This window comes from Symsagittifera roscoffensis, chromosome 7 (assembly GCF_963678635.1).
Source record: "Symsagittifera roscoffensis chromosome 7, txSymRosc1.1, whole genome shotgun sequence".
Classification (NCBI taxonomy): Eukaryota; Metazoa; Xenacoelomorpha; order Acoela; family Convolutidae; genus Symsagittifera; species Symsagittifera roscoffensis.
The window spans coordinates 19443370-19463157 of NC_087068.1; the positions used below are offsets into that span (position 1 = coordinate 19443370).

Below are 19788 nucleotides of genomic sequence, written 5' to 3' on the forward strand. Positions count from 1 at the left end.
GGTGAGGACCAACTCAAGCAGCAAGCAAATTTTATTGATAATGACAAAAAAACTTAAATTTATTCATTTTAACATGTTTTGGAGATCATAATACTATAAAACGTTTTTGCAAAAAGTTGGAAGCTATTGAAATCAATTTTAATTGCTTAAATTTTCATTTTTGAAAAGTTTGTCACACTATACTCACATCGCAAATCAAATTGAGCTGTTCCAATGTTTAGTTTGCTTGAAATATTTGTATTAGGTTCGCTTAATTTTCTGATTACCCGCATCCAGTTTCAAGCGTTAATAATCGATTATACTTTACGATTTTATTACCAGTCTCACTAAAATTGAGAAACAATCCATTTTTGATCAATTAATAATTGATTATAATCTTTTTTTTTTCAAATCAAATTACAATTAATTATAATCCATTATAATCGATCATAATCGATTATTTATTCGTCCATTTTTCGATACAATTATAATCGATTATAATTGATTATATTCCATTATTTTTATTCAAATTTCTACTTCGTTAGTTTTGCACAAAAATCCATTATAATCGATTATTTATTCGTCCATTTTTCGATACAATTATAATCGATTATAATTGATTATATTCCATTATTTTTATTCAAATTTCTACTTCGTTAGTTTTGCACAAAAATCCAAAAATCCAAAAATCCTTTTTGTTTGTCCATTTTTGTGTTCGAAGTTGCATCTAAATTGCTTACTTTTTATGCTTTTTGTGGACGTTGGTTCCTATGAAAAATGAGAAAAAATTAGAGTTAGACCCATTAGACTCATAAGAGTTGTTTTGTGATGCAAATTTTAAGCTTTTCTAAACACCAAAACATCAGCAAATTGAATTCATTTCATGATTGATTCGGAAAATTTTTTTTTCATCTACCGCGAGAACCTTTTCACTCATATGAAAGGATCTCTATGAAACTTTTGTTTCGTGGTAAAACTTTGTGTTCAGATGAACCAAAGTGTTCAAGAGATCTCTCTTTTAGAGATTTTTTTATTGACACAAAAATAATAACCCATAAGATACAATTCGAATATAGGAAAATTCCGGCAATATAAGAGATTATAATCGATTATAATTGATTTTAAGGGTTTTTAGTAAGAACTATAATCAGTTATAATCTATTATAAGAGATTATAATCTCCTGGAAAATATTACGATTATAATCACCTATAAATCCTTAAGGACCTAATTTTGGTACTTATAATCGATTATAATTGTCAAAAAATCATCAAAATAATCCGTTATAATCGATTATTTACGCCTAAACTTGGATGCGGGTACCCTGGTGTTAAGTTAGTCTGAGTAGCACAAAAATTCAGTCAGGTTCATAAAAAAAGCGTGGCTGCAAAAGCTCATTTATCACATCCCACGCGACGCCTTACAATTTTTAAAAAAATTTGTTTCTGTTTTTGTTCAAAAAATGTACTTTAGGCCAATCTTTTTTCCCTCTTCTAAGAAAAAAATTCATTTGATGGTTGAGTCTTTTGCCATAAAAACTCTGAGTCGTGTGTAACTACGGAGTATTTTTGCTGTTGTTGTTGCGACCAGAAAGTGACCGGAAGGAACTATGGCGCATATTCAGTGTTAAAAAGCTTTTGTTTTCGTTTTTTTTTATCTTATATTTACTTCTGAATTATTTTTCTTAAATCAGTGTGGTCGGAACATGCTGTATAAATTACTCAGCAACCGGCTATCTTTTCGTATGAATGAGCTTCTGGTAACTTTCTATCGCTAAAAATTTCCAGCCAATCCCAAAATTTTGGCAATATCGGTAACATTGAGCAATTTAATCAGTCAAAAATTAGAGCACTTTAGGATATCTAGGTATTTGGACATAGTTTTTACATGTAGAAACTAGCGATTAATGACGTCCGAATGGGGAGTTTTCGTTTAATTAAATTCTATCAGATTCTTTATCAATGTGGCATTAACTATACCAAGAAAAATTGAATTTAGCGGCCTAGTGCCTGTAGCGACACACACCTTTGAATCACATGCCTCGTGATCCTTATCTCGGTTGACCTTTAGACTTGTTTTATTTTGAGGTGTCGATTTGAACTAAAACAATTCATTTGATCGTTTTTAGACTCCGGTCAAGTTTAGCTGAAGCATTCTCAATCGCAAACAGTTCTTAATCGGATCTCAAACACTAGACTATCCAATTTGGTGTCATTCACATATATTAATCCAGTCAATCGCTAATATTAACCTTATCCTGCCTGCTGACTGAACAACATCTCCTGAACACGGCCTTCTTGAAGGTAAGTCATCCAATCTACCCAAAGCTGCAAAATGCAGCTAAACCACTTTTATACGTCAAAATTTATTTCACTCTTTTTCGAAGGTAATCTTGTCCAGTTAATCCTAAAACTACGTGAGAACACATGGTTTTTGCGAAAGACGATGCCTCGTTTCTTGGGCGAGGTTTTATCTCAAATGGAAGATTTTAAAAGTTTTGGTCAAATTGGTAGCCAGATAAATTGAGATGAAAGCATATTGAAACAAGGATGCACGAAATGTTCAGACCATAGTCTTTAAAAACAAACAGACAGTTTTTCTTTCAAATCAATCGTTTTTACTGCGTGGTGTGATAAAAGGATTTAAACTCAAAACTAGAACTTGGGCGTAATCGACAGCCATAGACAAATTGGAAAAACAAACAAAAAAATTGTATGAAATGAAAAAAAAATCACAATTTTTTAATTTTGTTTTAGCAGAAATTTTCTGAATTTATGAAGTTTTTGAGTCCCAAAAACTTTTCTCGGGTAAAACTAAAAAACGGCTTAAATTAAGCCTAATTAGGCCTGCTTGCTGGCGGCTTTACTTGCTCGAAATAAGACGAAAAATCTAAAATTTCAAACCGGTGTTTCTCGACACTGGGAAATTTTTTTTGAAATTTTTAAATTTCGAATTACGACTGGAAGGGCTTTAACATGATACATTATTCACACCAGTCACATGGTTCTTTGTGGTGCAACGGTCGGAACAACTAGAATTTGTTAATGAAAAGTATCGTCAATAATGCTTCGGATTTTTATGTTTTTGGGACTTAAACACATATTTGAACCTCGTTTTTGAGCCTATCTCAGTAGCAAATTTGTTGTTAGTAGAGTTATATTTTCGTGAAAAAAAAATCAAAATGCTCTCTTGACACAGTTAGAGAACTTTTTCAAACAATTTCAACCTGTGAGCAAGGTTTGAGAAATACGCCAGAAGTGATGTTTTAGCATTGTTTACGCCACGCACCCATAAATTTCAACTTTTCTGGCGCTAGGGATGTGCCCTAAGTTAAACTTTTGGGCTGAAAAGCAGATTAGTTATAGGGCTGAAAAATTATTAAAAGTCTAGTGTTTTAGCTGTTATTGAGTGAGTTCGAACAAGATGGCGTTGAGTGCTAGCCAGATTGAGCAGTTCGAGAGTGATGGGTACTTAGTGGTGGAACAGTACTACACGCCAGAGGAAGTGGACAAGTTGAAGAAGGAGATGGCATGGATACTCGAGGGATCTATGGACCAGGCTAGTAGAAAACAAGCTAAGCTCCAATCACTTCATTTCTAGTGAAAAATCTGTTCATACTACCAGGGCTGGTCGAACTAGGTAACGCACGCCCCCTTGAGGAATAAAAAATTAGCCATTCCTCTCAGGGGTGGATTTGGGGGAGGAGGAGGAGGGGGGGGGGGGGGGTGTTCGACTTTCTCTACCTAACTCCCATTACAAGATTTGACCCCTGTATTGGTACAATTTTTTCACCCTTTTGGTATCATTTTCTACCTACCGGCGCAGAACATTTTTTATAGTAGGGTAGTAGGGTCTTTATTGTCTTTCAAAAGAGCTCGGAAAATCCTTTCGGTCGACGTAAAAAAAGGTAATCATTTTTATTAAAAAACTTGGAAACCTAGCCAAGTAAGTTTTGAAGACACTCACTTAGAAAGTAAGTTTTGAATAAATATATGTGCTTTCGGGGATCTCGGAAAAGAAGAGTCCCGACTTGCGAAAAGAACTTTTAAAATCAATCAAAGATTTTTAAAAAATTCCGCTTAAATCAAATTGACTCGTTTTTAAAGTTGAATATGCGATTTTGTTGTTTCAGCTGTGCAGTATGTCTGGTGTTTTCAATGCGGAGGTTGAGGATGGAAAACAAAATTCTGACAAATACTTCTTAGAGAGTGGGGATAAAGTGCGCTTCTTCTACGAGGACGTTAAGGTCTCCAATTTTTGTTTGAGCTATTTGTTTTGTTTGCGATACTGATCATTTTGGGTTAGTCTATCAAGTAGAAAAAATTTAAGTTGGTAGCTGCTCAATAAGATATTAAGATAAGTTAGTAATAAAACCAAGAAGATATTTTCGAAAGAAAAAAGAACCAAATATGATTTGGACAAACTTTTTTTGTTAAAAACCAACTGAAATCAATTTGTGCACTAACTAATCTTACTGCGCACAGCCGGGATGATTGACAAGACTGGCATTAAACCCGCATAGTATTTTAATTATTTTTTAGTCATGGATTATTTAGATAGTTGCCGCAAAACAACCATGATAAATTTCTTTTCTGACCCAGAACACTCAAAACTTTGTTTTGAAATTGCGATATATGTACCATTTGTTATATTTTTGTGATTTTGCCTCTGATTGTTCCATGGTTCCTGCCCTCTGTTTCCGTATGAACGCGCGGATCAATTTGGTAAAAGAAAGTAAATCTAAAGGTAGGTGGATGAAACAGAAATTACATTTCAATTAGGAACCCCCTCCCCGCTCGTTTACTGGGAGACGACTGAGCAGAGAGAAAGCACCTCTGAACAAAGTGGGCCATGCACTCCACTGGCACAGCACTGCCTTCAAACGCGCCTCCCTGCAGCATGAGAAGACAAAGGAACTGCTCAGGTTAGAGTTTCGGGGTCTTGATAACGATTCCAGGCTCCAACCCTCCCCTCTTATGGTTCTAGTAAGTAACTTTGGGCCATATAAGCATAAACCAACGATTAGGCATGTACAAATTTTGCGTTTTTTATGAATTCCCCTTTGTGACAGGAAAATATTTAACACTATTAAAGCTCACAGTTAGCCAACCAAACAATTTTTTGAAGTAGAATTCGACGCCATTGTAACTTAATTTCATTGGGTTAGACTATATTAGAAAAAAACATAGTGTTTAAAATATGAGCACTAGGTGCGGGCGTGACCACCATTCAAGAGTTTTTCATGTCAATTGAGGCTTTTGAGGCTTATACTAAACTTTCCATTTAGGCCAGGCGGGGATCTAGATTTGGGCGCAGCGGGGTTTTGGGGGGGGGGGGGGGGATGGTTTGTGGAAGGTTTTGAAATGAGCTCAAAGTCATGCCCAAAGTTATGGGGCGTGAGCTCCCTCCTCAAAGGTCGAACCTTTAGGTAAACTCGGTCGGCACAAAATGGGATGTCGTAAAATAATACCAAAAGGGCGAATCTTTCGGTGGGCAGAGGAATAATTTTTATTGGGTTCTGTTTTGGTGGAGGGGCGGGTAATTCATTTCGCCGTGGCCGTTCCCATCGTAAGGGAGGCGAATTGATGGTTAGAGGGCTGAACTCTTGAAGGGAAGGAAAGGGAAGGAGGGAGGGAGGGAGGGAGGGAAGGAGGAGGGGAGGGGAGGGGTGATGTTCGCTCGTAAATCCACCACAAATTTGGACAAAACTAACGTTGAAAAGTCAGTATTATCTTCTTAGGGAACCACGAAACAAACGTCTCAGACCAAACTTTTGGCTAAACTTTTTGTTATTTTGTGCACTTTCTGTTTCAAAATACAAAATCCGACTTGATAGTTGTTTTGTTTCCAGGAGTCTCGGATTTGTGAGACCATGTATCTGTCAAAGCATGTACATCTTCAAAAGGGCGAAAGTGGGAGGGGCTGTTAGGCCTCATACGGATGGCACATTCCTTATGACAACCGGAAATTTACTCGGACTCTGGACACCACTTGAAAATGCCACAATTGAAAACGGTTGTCTGTGGTTCGAACCCGGATCGCATCGCACTAGAGAGATCACATCTTTCTTCGAAAGGACGACAGATGAGTCATCGGGTGAGACGGTGATGAAGTTACGTCACACCCAGCCCCCACCCTCCGAAGAAGAGTTGAACTTAGTCCCCGTGGAGATGAAAGCAGGGGATTTGGTGCTAATTCATAAGGTTCCCAATTTACTTTCTTTTCAATGCAGCGGAATGAATTGATGACCCTTTGTCGAGGTCCATTTTTTTTCACCGACTTTCAAAGTCACTCCAATTCAGCGATCGAAAATTCATTCGGGACAGGTCTCATAGTCGCGGGCAAAGTTTCGGTCGGGATTCATAGTCTGAAAAATAATTGCGTTCTTAGTCTGAAAATTTGGCGCGTTTCAGTCTGAAAACTAGTCGTGACACGGGTTGAAAATTCTTAGCGACATTGTCTAGAAATTAAAAGCAAAAGTCTGAGTATTGGGCGAAATATGTAGTCTGAAAATTATCGCGACAAAATTTGAAAACTTTTCGGCAATAATTTGAAAGTTAGTTCAAATGTGTGTGAAAACTGAGAAAGCGAGAGAACATAGACTAATCATTATTGATAAGTAACACGGATATAATTAAGGCTTATCTATTCGATTGGTTAAGTATGTCTAGTCTAGCTACGCAGTTTCAAAGAAGGTATCAAAACTTAAAACTAATTAACGGGATTTTTGTTCCAACTTTCAATGAAAATGACGGAATTTATGCCCGCGTGATGGCGTGATTTTTTTCAAACAAATTTTGACTTTCGTCGCTAGCCGTTTTTGAAAAGTTTTTGTTTTTTTTAATCTTTTTTGCTGTTCAGGCGGTGCTCCACAAGAGTGAGAGGAATGCTTCAGACAAACCACGTGACGCATTCACTTTCCACGTGACCGAAACATACAACACACAATGGTCGAAACTGAATTGGCTCCAAAACCAGGCCAGCCCTGGATCATTTTCAATGCTCTACGACGACTCAAAACTACACAAAGAAACTAAATGATGCGAAAAATTGGGATCAACCGTACAATCACCCCGAACTGTACGGTTGATCCAAAACTTCCAAAATTTGTGATCGAACTATGATAAAATTGATTTTTAATTTTTTTAAACCAAATTTGAATATAGATCATGAAAAGATTTCAGGTCTTTGTAATTACTCAGCTGAAAAAATTGAAGTAGTGCTGTATCAAGATCAGAATTAAAACACATTAAATTGCAATTCAAAGATTTAAAAACGACCTGGTTTTTCATATTTTGAGATTTGCCAAAGGGGCAGTACAACAAGGGCCGAAAATGAAAAATAACAACTGCTGAAAACTTTTTTAATACTGTTTTAACTCACCCTCAATAAACAAGTAATTTAATTCAAATTAACAGAAAAAAACCACAAAATTAGTCACTTAGAAATGCGATGCTGATTGTTAAGCAATTATAAACTCCTCAAGCGCGGCGTCATAAGTTTTATGAACAAACTGTCAAAGTTCACTCATGTATCGCCCCAAAACAAAGTAGTATTCGCGCAATATTGCCAATAATTCACAATGGGAACTGAAAATTTTCAAAGGATCTATTGCAAGCGAACGCTAGATGGAATGAGGAGCGCAGAGACACCGCAAAAAACCTTATCAGGCGGATTATAGCCACAGCAAGACAATCCAACCCGGAACTCAGAAAGGAGATGATCTACTCCTGGGAAAGCGGTTTCATTGAGGACAAGGAGAAGAAATTGCCTTCACCGAAAAAGATGATAATCTAAATGGGCGACCTAAGAAAAAGCGTACAAGCCATGACAAAACCCCTAAAGGGGAAAATCGCTTCGGAATCCGAGTCAATAAAAAAAGTCCGGAGGATCAATCTACCCGAAAAATGATATCGCAGATGCCAAAATAAATTTTATTAAGAACCAGCACAAGGCTCGAGCAACAGCCCACCAGCCGAGCCAAGGAAAGAACTACAAAAAAATCAGCTCACAGGAGAGACTAGAAGATAGCGATTCAGAAGAGGAGCTGCAGCTGCAGTCAGAGCAAGCAGATTCATTGTTCTCCAAGGAAAGATTCCAACACAGCCAGACAAAAGTTACATATAAAAATACAGAAGCAGGAAAAGGACTCAATTTGGCGGTGAAACGGGCCAAACCAAACAAGAGTGGACCAAGCTCATCAAGCGACCCAAAGACCCAAGAAGAGGTTGTTGTGAGGAATTCCGAGAAAAAGAAGACTGTCCAACAAAGCAGAAGAGAAAAAGCTGCAACGGCAGCCAACGAACCAGTATCAGAGGAGGCGGAAAACGAAAAAGAAAAGACGTCACAATCAAGCTCACCTCCCGGAAACAGCGAAAAGGGAGAAAACTGAAGAAAGTGGATTTGTCTACTAAACCATAGGACACACTAGACACCTTCCGAAATCTTGACTTAGCGCCAGCCGAATGGGAAAACTTGGCCAACCAAATCCTTAAAAGAGGGTTCCAGAAAGTGGCGGACGAAATTCGAGGGAAGAATTAACCCACAGGAGAGAATTGTGAGCGATGCGACCCCCCAATAGGCGCATCTGACGTTTCAAGCATGGAGGACACAGGTGTCAGGACAAGCTCCCGACAAACAAAGAGCAAGGAACGTCAACTTTTCTTTGATTCAGTAGAACACTCGATACGGGAGAGATCGGAAGAGTAATTCTCAGGTGGTACACTCTTAAAGGCGGCATTACAGGAATATCGGAGGCGACTGACACATTTGAAGACAAGAAATGACCGACCAATCGAAATGCGACTGGGACTACTAGAAAGACATCTCTTACGACGGAAAACCTGGATACGCGAACGCGACACAAGATGAGGTAGCAGACTGGAACTCCAGTTGGAGAAATGAAACAAATGAAGATTAATTGAGAAAGACGAATATGACAAGCAGAAGTTGCAATTGAAAATTAAACTGTTAAAACTGAGTATCAACCTCTTTTTGTTATTACTAAATTATTTACATAAAACTAAAGTTTTTTCTGAACCGAGGGGGTATGTGGTACTGCTATTGCACTAGCAGTAACGTAACCTTGAGTGATATATAATTTTTTTGTCCTATTATTTTGTCCAAGGTCACTGAAGTTCAAAACTTTGGTATACAGCTGAATCAGTGAGACCAAAAAACATATTACGTTGATCTCAGCGGAACTTCGAGAAAAGCTATTAACAAAAATAGATCAATTTAAATGTTTGGAATTATAATTTATTTTTATTAAGTTAGTCACATAGGATATCACAAGTATATAAACCTAAAAAAGCAGCCAATCTTTAAATATTTTCAAATGCTTGGGCCAATAGACTCCTAGCGTACAACTTCAAAGTTTTTGCTGGTTCTTTTTCAAAAGTTTCAACCACAGGCATGACAAAATCAAATTGATACGTTTTAGCTTTTAAGCAAAACATTTTTCTTAATCATTTGAATTATTTTGCAGCAGCTACCGCCCTTACTAAAATAGTGGGAATTTGATATCCAAAACAGTGCAAGACGCTTTCTGTTATTAAACCCATTGTACTGCACCTATTCTAGGCACGGGCGGATCAAGATTTCCAATTAGTTTTTGTCTACTTTTTATGATTCCCAAATCACTATAAAGACTGTGTTGACCAAATTTTTTGCGCCGAAGGCAAAACTTTGTAGAAAAAATAACGTTTTCAGGCACTTTTCGGAAAGTTTTGACCAAAGCATTGCGATGTTTTGGCACACGCTACCCCTCAAAATTAGCATATATGGCGCCAAAGGCGCCTTTAGAAAACTTAAGGGTTGATCATTTGAAACTGGATACCTTATAACAGTCTAATCCCTTAAAAGTTAATCGAGAAATGTTTCCGTAAATTGCTTCCTTGTCCAAACAATGCCTGAAAACAAATAATATCACACTCATTGATATATAATTGCCATTCTTTTTCAGTGCACAGTGTCAAATATGAAGGAAATGCTTTCAATACAACATTATTCATTTAATAAGTTTTATGGCATTCTTATGAAATCGCAGAACTGATTCCTTGTGACTTATTTAAAGCTGATAATAAGAATATATTAAATTTGATCCGGATAAAAAACAAGCAATGGAAACTGTATCAAATAAAATGGTAGATCAGAAAAAACTAATCATTTTTTCATCCAACCGCTCAATGTTTCTTCTCGAGAACAGTTAAAATCCTATCCTTCAATCTTTAGGTAAAAGTATGTTTACGACTATTCTTTGAAAGTTGGTGAAAATTTACAGAATAAATTGTTGCAGCTCGAATCAAGACTCGTTTATTTTACGTGAGAGAAATCTTATGTTTTTCCATTTAATCAAGGTAGCGAAAAAAGACGTCAGGTATGGACGAGACAGAGTCGGTACTTAGCATATTGAAGCACTTTCACTCGAGCTTCGAGAGGTTTTCGATGAGAACAATCTCAACATCCAAAAAACATCGAAAATTCGTGTAAAAATTGAGTGGAGAAATTTTTTCAAACGTGAAACTCTTGCTGATCAAAACTTTTGAGGAACATACTTTTGTTTCTGCAAAAGTTTCATCAACGACAATTACGTTGCAAAAAAGAAGCTTCCGCTCTTTTTCCTTTTCCACCCATATGTAAAATTTTTCCAGTGAAGTGTTGTTCAAATTATCCGATTACAAAAATTGACATGCGAACTTATAAGACCATGACAAACATATTTAGTTTTCATGCTTAACCTTGTAAAACTCGTTGTTATACCATAAAAATGATGCCGATGTCAGGTGGGGAAAAAGAAGGAAAAAGAGTCCGAGTTTCGTTTTCCGTAGAGAAAAGGATGAATTTGATAACGAAGAGTGAAGAAAAAAAATGCCGTGACCGTTGTTCAAAAAATTAAGATGCATAATTTTTATAAATACTAAGGTAAATACGAACCTATACCTACCCTAAACAAGTTATTTTGATCTGTCCCCCCGATTTGAACAGAGATACATATCGACTTGCTGAACGCCTTGGCCGACATGGAAGGACAGACTGGGCCAATTGCAAAAATACCAACAGTTTGAAAGCAATTACTGGAACAAGACAGTTTGGAACAATTATTGGAATTCTAGTTACTGGAACAAGACTAAATTAGTGTTAGAAAAAAACTTGAAAACTGAAATACTATTCTAGAAACGCAAGTAATTAAGAGAAATTTTGAAAAATCTTTTACACTTTTTTAGCTTATTTGACGCCTGAAGGTAATACGCCCACGACAAAAACGATCCTTTCTCTACGGTTTGCAAAACTTCGCCCCTGTCAGGATTTTTAAATTAGCAATGACATATAACAAAAAAAATCGTTTTTTCTAGTACTGAATTGAAATCTATGATTTTAAGCTCGTACAATTTTTTTTTGCAATTCCGAGGCAATACACGTAACATAAATTTCCCGTACATAAGGTTGATTATAATGTACACCCATTCGAGGTGTCGGTGAGGCCTGTACACTTATTTGCACTTACTTGCCTTATGATAACTGTTTACATTATCTTTTAAATGCAAGTTAAACTTATTTGTTTGCGTTCTCTTCCCGCTCTCTGGACTTAAGATTTAGGGTAAGCTAGCAACAAAAACAAGTAAACAATCCTTTTTAACAAAAACTTCCGAAAAAGCAACTTCATTCTGAAAAACGTGCAAAAGAAAAAAACGATGATGATACCGACTTTAGCAGCAATCAACCAAAAAAACGGCACAGCCTTTCTTCAGCATCTAGTTTAAAAAGACAGCCTTCCGAAGAAAGCTACTGTAATCTAAAAAAACGCATAGCAGAGCCGATGAACAATTCAGCAACTCATGCGTCCGCACTCGATGTAAAAACTTCCTTGCCAACCATTTTAACAGCATCAATATTTTCTATCCCAGAAAAGTTTTTTTTTCAAGTGCAGCAATCTCTGCATCAACAGCAGCCGTCAATCTCACACTGCAACATCAACCAGGAGATGGGACTTCATATCATACGACAGCAAAAGCGACCCACAGAGCAGTCTCGATACACCAACCAGCTTGCCGAAAAAAAACGAAACCATTGATCAGAGCTTCGCCAAGAGATCGTCATCAGTTTCAACAAACTGATCACTAACTTCAAATCTTCTTTTTGAGAGGATGAGTCATGAATACTTCTGATTCAACAAAACTCTTGACGATAATTTTTTTTTGCAAAAGTTTCATCAAGAATAAGCAACCGAATCAATCTATGCTTTACCAACAGGTCATCATCGGTCTCACTAGTACCACCAAAATAAACTAAGTTTTTCCTCGCAAAAAAGGACTGATGAAAACACCTTGCTCATGAAACTCTGGTTAAAAATATTTCGGGATGATGTGAAATTTTGTTTTTGCGAATTTTCATCAGTGATAATTACATCAGTGACATATCTGAAAAACAAAATCTTTCCTGATAACTTAAAAATTCCATTGTCAGTCCAGTAAACACAAAAGACGATCCAGAACTACCAAAAAAACTGCCGGCCAATTTCAAAGCAGGTGAATTATCAAAAGTAATCAAAAAAATTTTATACAAACAAATAAATCAGTATCTTTATCGCAAAACTTGTTAAGCAACACCCAAATCAGTTTTAGAACCTCCTATTCAACAATTGATGCAACATAAATCTGCATCGAATCTTTAAGAAAATGAATTGATAGCAGTGAATTTGTTGTTTGTTCTTTATTAGTTCTTTCCAAAACATTCGACCCTATTGATCATAGGTTTCTATAACAAAAGATGACAACTCTGATAATCTTTTAAAGTATAGTTGAAATGATAAATTCTTTCATCAGCAATCGACAACAAAAACCCATTGTCAACAACACTGAATCAGACTGGATTTAACTGCTTCAACCTGTCCCTCAGGGCATCATTTTAAGACCCTTGATTTTCTGGCTGTATATCAACAACTGAAGCAAACAATTACCTAATTCGTGCAAAGCAGTGTATTATGCAAATGACACGCTACTCTTTTGCGAAAACCAAGGTGCTGATTTAGCTGTAAAAGAACTAGAATATACTTACAAAACTCATTAAACTTTTGTTATATGCATTCATTACAATTAAATTTCAAAAAAAACTTTCAATTACATTAGACCAAAACAAAACATCATCAGATGAAAAAAGCAATGTCAATCATCTCGGAGTGATATTACATCAAATTCTATTGTTTCAAGAGGAAGTTAAAATGGTTCTAAGAAAATAATCTTGCAAAATTGAAACACTGCAATCAAACAAATTTCCTTTCTAATCAAAATTCGCCTTTTAACCATAAACGTACTAGTTACATGTCATGTACCTTTTTCGGTCGTACTTTCGAACGGAACATCAGCAAACTCAATTATTGATTTTACTGGTTTGTGTTAATTTTGACTCATCGTCTGATTCAAAATTGAAATATAAAATAACGCCAATATCCATGTTTCCTGATTGAAAACTAATATGCCTTTTTTGAGAGCAAAAAACAACTGTTACCTGCCTCCTATTCAAAAATTCAATATAAAATCCCCCATATAGACACATTCATGAGAACCGATAATTTAATTTTCTTAGAAAGATATAACGGGCAATACAGAGAAAACTCGTTTTTTTAAGCAATCAGTAATGTTATGGAATATGCTTATCGATGATAAAACTAGTTATGGGATATATAGTAACTTACAGGCGAGCAAAGATCAAATTTAAGAATCATTTTCTGTCATGATTTAAGGAAGATCTATCAGTGGCAGCCTATTGTAACATCGTGGATTAGATTTAAGTTCATTTAGGGAAAAACAGTAACTCAATTCTAATTCTTTTACCAATGATTAAAAAACAACGTGTTAGTATTGTAAACTGATTTTCATTTCGTTTTTTAATAATATCTGGCATACACTTGCTCATTTGAAACTAAATGTTTTTTGCTTTTTAAGCGTTTGTCTTTTTTCTTTTGCATCAGCACCAACCTCTGCATCAACAACAGCCATCAGTTTTAAGCAAGGACATCAACCAGCAGAGAAAATTTCAATTCAGGCGACAACAAGCAAGCCATCGAACAATTTCGATACGAGAACAAATTTACCGACTCAATAAGCAACAATTTGATTAATGCTTTACCAACAGATCGTCATCAGTTTTAACAATATGAACAGTAAATTCATTTCTTTTCATAACAGGATTAGTAATTAAAACCCCTCAGTCTTGATATTTTTGTTGAATAAGCCACTTGAGATTGATATAAACATTTTACGAAAATTTCAAAAACAAAAGTTAAACCGCAGAAAAAATTCAATTTTCAGAGAGTCAAATAAAAATGAAATTTAAGCGTGAACACAAAAAAGCTTTTCTTTTTTTTCGACGACAAAAATAAAATGATGTAAAAAATTTTTTGATGAGTTTGACCCGACTTTGGAAACAGTTTATTATGATTTGCTACCCCAAATTGACCAGTGCTACAAATCTAATAGCTTACCTTGATTTTCAATGACCGACATGCAGTTACCGACCTTGCCCATTGCGTAATCACGAAATTTTGTAGACAACTGACGAAAAGTTTTTGAAGACAGGAGAAAGTAATTTTTCAGAGTGAAAATTGAAAACTAATTTAATTTAGAAACTGAGTTATTTTCGATGGGTATAACTCATAGAGTAATTTCGGATAGGGGTACACCGTCTGCTCGTCACGCTATCTTATTTTCGGCCGGATAGATTCGTGCAACTTCTTAGTCTAATACCGATCCTAATCTTACTCTTATACTATCTAGTCTCAGGTTGTTTAACTAGTCTCTGCTAGGCTCAATAGATCTAGGGTATACTGGTTTATTGCGGCTGCTGAAGTACTCGGGAGAGTTCAACTAATTTCTAAGTTAAATTCAAATCTCTCTGGTGCTGAAATTACAAGTAATTTCAGCACTTACAAATAAGTGGATTGTTAGTTAGATGGATCATGATTGGTTAATATTAAATACTTTACATTGGTAAAATATCTAATTTATCCAATCATAAAATGTAGTTTAGATCAGGTTCCAAAACGCAAGTAAATATAATTTTAATATTTGAAGTGTTACCCTCGAGTTTCATAGTTTACACGCCGTCTCATGAGAAAAATCTCACTGCAGAAAAGACCTTTTGATCATCGGCTGACAACATAACTCCCCTGCCAGGAGGTGTTTTCTTTGCAATTGCAATTGATCAAAAGCAATCAGTTTCATTGCATTGCTTCAGTTTATACTTCACCCTCTGTAAAAGGTTCCAAGTGCAGTAAACTTACGTTTATTGTAATTCAAAACCAAAATACCATTCTAGAAGCGCAACTAACTAGAAAAATTGATAACCCTGCGTTACCGTTCAACCCTTTAATTACATGTTGGCTACCGGCGAACCTTTCCGCAGCAAAAACTAGCAAACCACTGTGCCAATCAGCCAAATTTTTGCCAAAAAAAAGATCAACTTCCAGAACTTTCGGCAAATTTGTCCGCAACAAAAACGAGCAGACCACTGCGACAATCAGCCAAATTTTTTTTCCAAAAAAAGAACTACCTCCAGAAATTGATTTCAGAAAAGCAAATCAATCAACAACTGGAGTTGCCTGCAACAATGCAGTGCTTAGGTCAGCTCCACGGAAAATTCAGAGAATTTTTGAGCATAACAACATATTGTCATTATTTCATCGATTGCTACATGTTTTTTCATTTTTCCTTAGCAACCTCGTTGAAAACGAAATATGCTTGACTCTTGCATTTGCAAATGACTCCAGCTCGACTATTTATGTACATTTTGCAATCGAAACAAAAACCGACATCGAGCCATCAATAATGGATTTCATCACAAAAGCGGTATTCTTTGTGCATTCTGCAACCAAGATTACCACTCTTCCTGTTGCGACAAGTACAACCATTCATCAAAAAGACGTAAGATGAGCTTTCTTCCTCTCGAAAAGCCTTAGCTTTAATTCCTTGGGACTTGTCGCAGCTTATGATAGAGGAATACTCCCCAAGCAAAGGTGTGTAACAGGCAACCGATAGTATCACAGCAGCTTCCTCAAAGAAAAATCGAATACCCACGGTTTACTTCTTCTCTGCTACTTCATGTGCGAGTTACGTTAAATTCGCTCAAGAACACAAGTACATTAGCACTTAGAGTTTCCTAGACAACGGTAGCAACGACAGCTACATGCAACAATTGACTGCCGATTACGTACAACTACGAGCAAGCCAAATTAAGAAAGAAATTTTCATCTAAGGATTGCTTGACCGGAGGAACATCTACCGATCTTACGGTAATCTCTGCGACGTTACATTTCCCGATTTTGATAACAATTAAGCCTATTTTTCCTTCGAACAAGCAACATCGACTTGATTAGAACAACGTCGTTTATCAACACAGATCTGACACTGCCTCGCAAGCAAAATCAACAGCCTATGAACTGACAGCAACTTCAATCGACTTCATTACATTAACGTCAATTATCAAAAGATCTGACAACCACCGCGAGAAATTGAACAGCTCATGAATTGATCCTACAAGTCCCACCTGAGGAAGAAAAGCCTTTGATGGATCTCATAGAAGTCACGGTCAAAACTGACAGGAACTTGAAACACTATGGAAGCATAATTCAATTTTGCCAAACAAAAAAGCTTCAGCATTCTAGCAGCTCAGAAATTCGAGAAAAGGTAAGAGTAACCAAAGACTATTTCAGAAAACTTTTAAACATTGAAATACTTGCGGCAGGATGAAATATACCCAAACACGGATTCAACAACCCCAACAACTCCAAAAACGATGCCATGTCTCCAACAAAAAAGCCAGATAAAAAATTATTTGCCTCAACGATCTGCTTTTGAAGGGAAATGACCTACTCAGCAGTTTTCTTGATAAAAAATTGTAAATTTTGCGACCGCAAACACACAATCAGCGCCGAAATAAAAGGGAAGTGATTGCAAGTATCTTTTAAACGTGCGACAAAAAGGAGTTTTCTGCAACTTCTAATGGAAATCAATAGACCAGGAGTCTATGAAAAAATCCGTTTGGTCAAGAAAGCAAGGTGCTGCCACACTTGTGCTGATTTTGAACAGGAAACTTGGTTCAAGAACAAAGAATCGTCTTTGTTCCATGTGAAAGATCTTGTCCTCAACAATTTTTCTTGGACGAGTTCTACGATCCAACTAACAGCATCTGTGAAGCTCAAAGACCATTCATTAACTCTTCGGCGATTTTGTTTTTCAGCTTGTAGGTTCAACATCACGAAGTGGATACAAACCATAACAAAGAGCGACATCATTGCATTATTTTTTGAAGAACATCAAGGTTTGATTTGACAAAAAATATTTTTTTGTAGTTTTCCGACTTATTTCTTATAAACAACTTTTCTCATGAAATTTAGCGGGACACTCATAGCTCAGTGAAACGTCGCCAATCACTCTTTTACTTCCTTGCCATTCAAACTCTTTGATTTGCTAGAAAAAAAACCAACTCAACTAAATCTGCTTTTCACTTTATCAGTAGTGTTCAACCCAAAATGAATTGATGCACATGTTGCTATTATTCTCCTAAATTTGCAGTAAAATGATTAAAAACATGACTTTCATTGGACAAACCTCTCAGCAACGACAACCTGCCTGAACTTTTCACATTAGTAAGTCAAATCCGCCATCTCAAATCAGTGAGCTTCGCTCGCTTGGGTTTTGAAAAGAGTTACTCAAATTGGCATGTTTCATTTGCTTCCTAAGCCACTCTTGCTTCTGTGGCCAATTTTCTGTACATGAATTGGTTCGTAAATCTTAGAAGTATATCGCACTAGTTCAAATAAACAATTGCAGTGCGGTAATTTAGGATAGTATACGCAAACTGGAATTACATGGAGCCGGCAAGCAAAATTCTTCGAGAGTGAATAGCCATTCCGCCTAGAAGAAATCTGTTTATCAACTGACACTAGCTCCATTCTAAAAAGAGTTTCTGGATCTGAAAGAAAGACAGCATACATTTGTAGCCAACAATGTTGGACAAACTCGAGACCCCTCTAGTCTCTCAATCAAAATACTACCAAAGGAAATTTTAAAACCGTAGACGACGCAACCCGAGGAAATCTTTTCAACTAAAACAAACTTAACTTTTTCTATGGACCTGATTTTCTTTAGCAACATAACAGCACTGGCCCAGGCTAGTTCTATTTACACAGACTATGCGTGCATCAAGGTTTTCCTTCTTCTAAGGAAGACGCAGATGAGAAAAACCACCAACAGTCTTCATCACTCAATCTCAGACCGTCAACTCCAGCAGTTTTTTAAATTTCAAACAAAAGAATATCAGAAAGGACTCAAATGCAAGGAGCATTTGCTTTCCGGCTCATAGCAGTGGATTGAACCAACTCGAAGGTTAACATTCGAAGTGTTTTCCGCAAAGCGTCACCGGATACAACTTTATCGTTTTCCCTTGAAAAACACTACATTGGTTCTTTTGGAACCTTCGTCACTCACACGGCCAATGCTGACAACAAACGACTTGGAATATGTCTATCAATATGTTCATGGCACCTCGAAATGTCGAAATTTTTTTGACGATACAATCCTGGCGGCCCTTTGCTTTTTCTTTGCAAGAATTGGATTGCCTTCAATCATGTTTTCCAAGAATGTCATGAAATTCACAGCAGCCACAAAAAATTCTCCGGAAACCTTCGACTCCAGAGATGTTGTAGAGTTTTCAGAAACTGTCAAGTTCTTTGAAACTTCAACCGATCTCATGTGGCTTATTTCAGATCGATCGGGTATGGGAAGTCCTCATCCGAAAATTGTCGAATGCAAGGGATGCCATCATTGTAAGCCAGACTTTGACGGAAGATAACCTCAATACAGTTCAATTCAGACCGATCACCGCAGTATCTTCATCTTCTAACCAAACTGAAGCCTTCACACCCAACCGTTTTCTTTTCGTTCGTGCCACCTGAAATATTATAGCCACCTTCAGTTATCAGTAAACAGAGGAAAGTTGGCCAGCAGCTCTCAAATTAAGTATGCATACGACTTCTGGAAGACTTTGTAACATTTCTCCTTTCCCGCCAGAAAAAAGCTGCCATAACGCTGAAAATAGCCATCGGACAGCCAGTTCTGATATCCGAAGAGTGCACTCTGCAAATTTTGTGGCCTCTTAAGTGCACTGAATCCCCCATTCGATCACACGACGATCAAGTTAGACAAAACAACGTGCGCACTCGACGTGGCATTGTAAAACTTCCCGCAATACGACTTGCCCCCATTTGCTCTTAAATTTGGTCCTAGAAGAATATTCACTTTCTTGAATCAAAGAAGTCGAGATAACATTACCGACACGATTGATTGACTATCCCCTTATCAGCCAAAATTGATCGCTTTGCAGCAAAAAAAAATTATTCATTTCTAACACTTTCAGCAGTTTCTTTCCAGTATCATACAAGACATGCATGGCCAACAAATCACTCTGTGCGACTCATCTCTGTAATTAAGAATCAGAAGCAACCTGTATCAGATTTTGCAAGAATGCATCATTCAAAAATTGATAATTTTTTAAGGAGCTTATCGTCTGTCGAAGACAACACTTTACCGCATTAATTGCAACAATAATGTTTTGAGTCTCCCTACTTAAGTCGACGATTCTACAATCGATGACTCAACCAGGAACACAACACTTCGACTACAACAAGGACGTTAATGAAAAAGGCAAAGACTCGACTTTGACGTCGACAACGCCCACTTTAGCTGTACTAAGATTTTAGGGCTAAGTTTTGCAAACCCCGCCTAACCCCATAACAACTTTTCATATTTCATTTT

At 36.7% G+C, this 19788-nt stretch overlaps 1 protein-coding gene across 2 annotated transcripts; it reads left to right on the top strand.

Moving 5' to 3' along the window:
* Positions 1-2073: 2073 nt before the first annotated feature.
* Positions 2074-7254, top strand: LOC134851130 (phytanoyl-CoA dioxygenase domain-containing protein 1 homolog). 2 transcript variants are annotated; one of them, XM_063867074.1, is made up of 6 exons: positions 2074-2280; positions 3368-3535; positions 4110-4223; positions 4759-4901; positions 5829-6180; positions 6839-7254. In XM_063867074.1, the coding sequence occupies exons 2-6, from the start codon at positions 3401-3403 to the stop codon at positions 7016-7018; spliced, it is 924 nt and encodes a 307-aa protein (XP_063723144.1). In that variant the 5' UTR covers positions 2074-2280; positions 3368-3400; the 3' UTR covers positions 7019-7254. The 2 variants fall into 2 exon arrangements, with proteins under 2 accessions (XP_063723144.1, XP_063723143.1); XM_063867073.1 differs by having other exon boundaries at positions 3376-3535.
* Positions 7255-19788: the final 12534 nt, after the last annotated feature.

Coding starts and splice junctions, on each gene's coding strand:
- LOC134851130 (XM_063867074.1), top strand. CDS start 3,401: ATGGCGTTGAGTGCTAGCCAGATTGAGCAGTTCGAGAGTGATGGGTAC. Junction 4,224..4,758: donor TCTTCTACGAGGACGTTAAG/GTCTCCAATTTT, acceptor CATTTCAATTAG/GAACCCCCTCCCCGCTCGTT. Junction 6,181..6,838: donor ATTTGGTGCTAATTCATAAG/GTTCCCAATTTA, acceptor TTTGCTGTTCAG/GCGGTGCTCCACAAGAGTGA.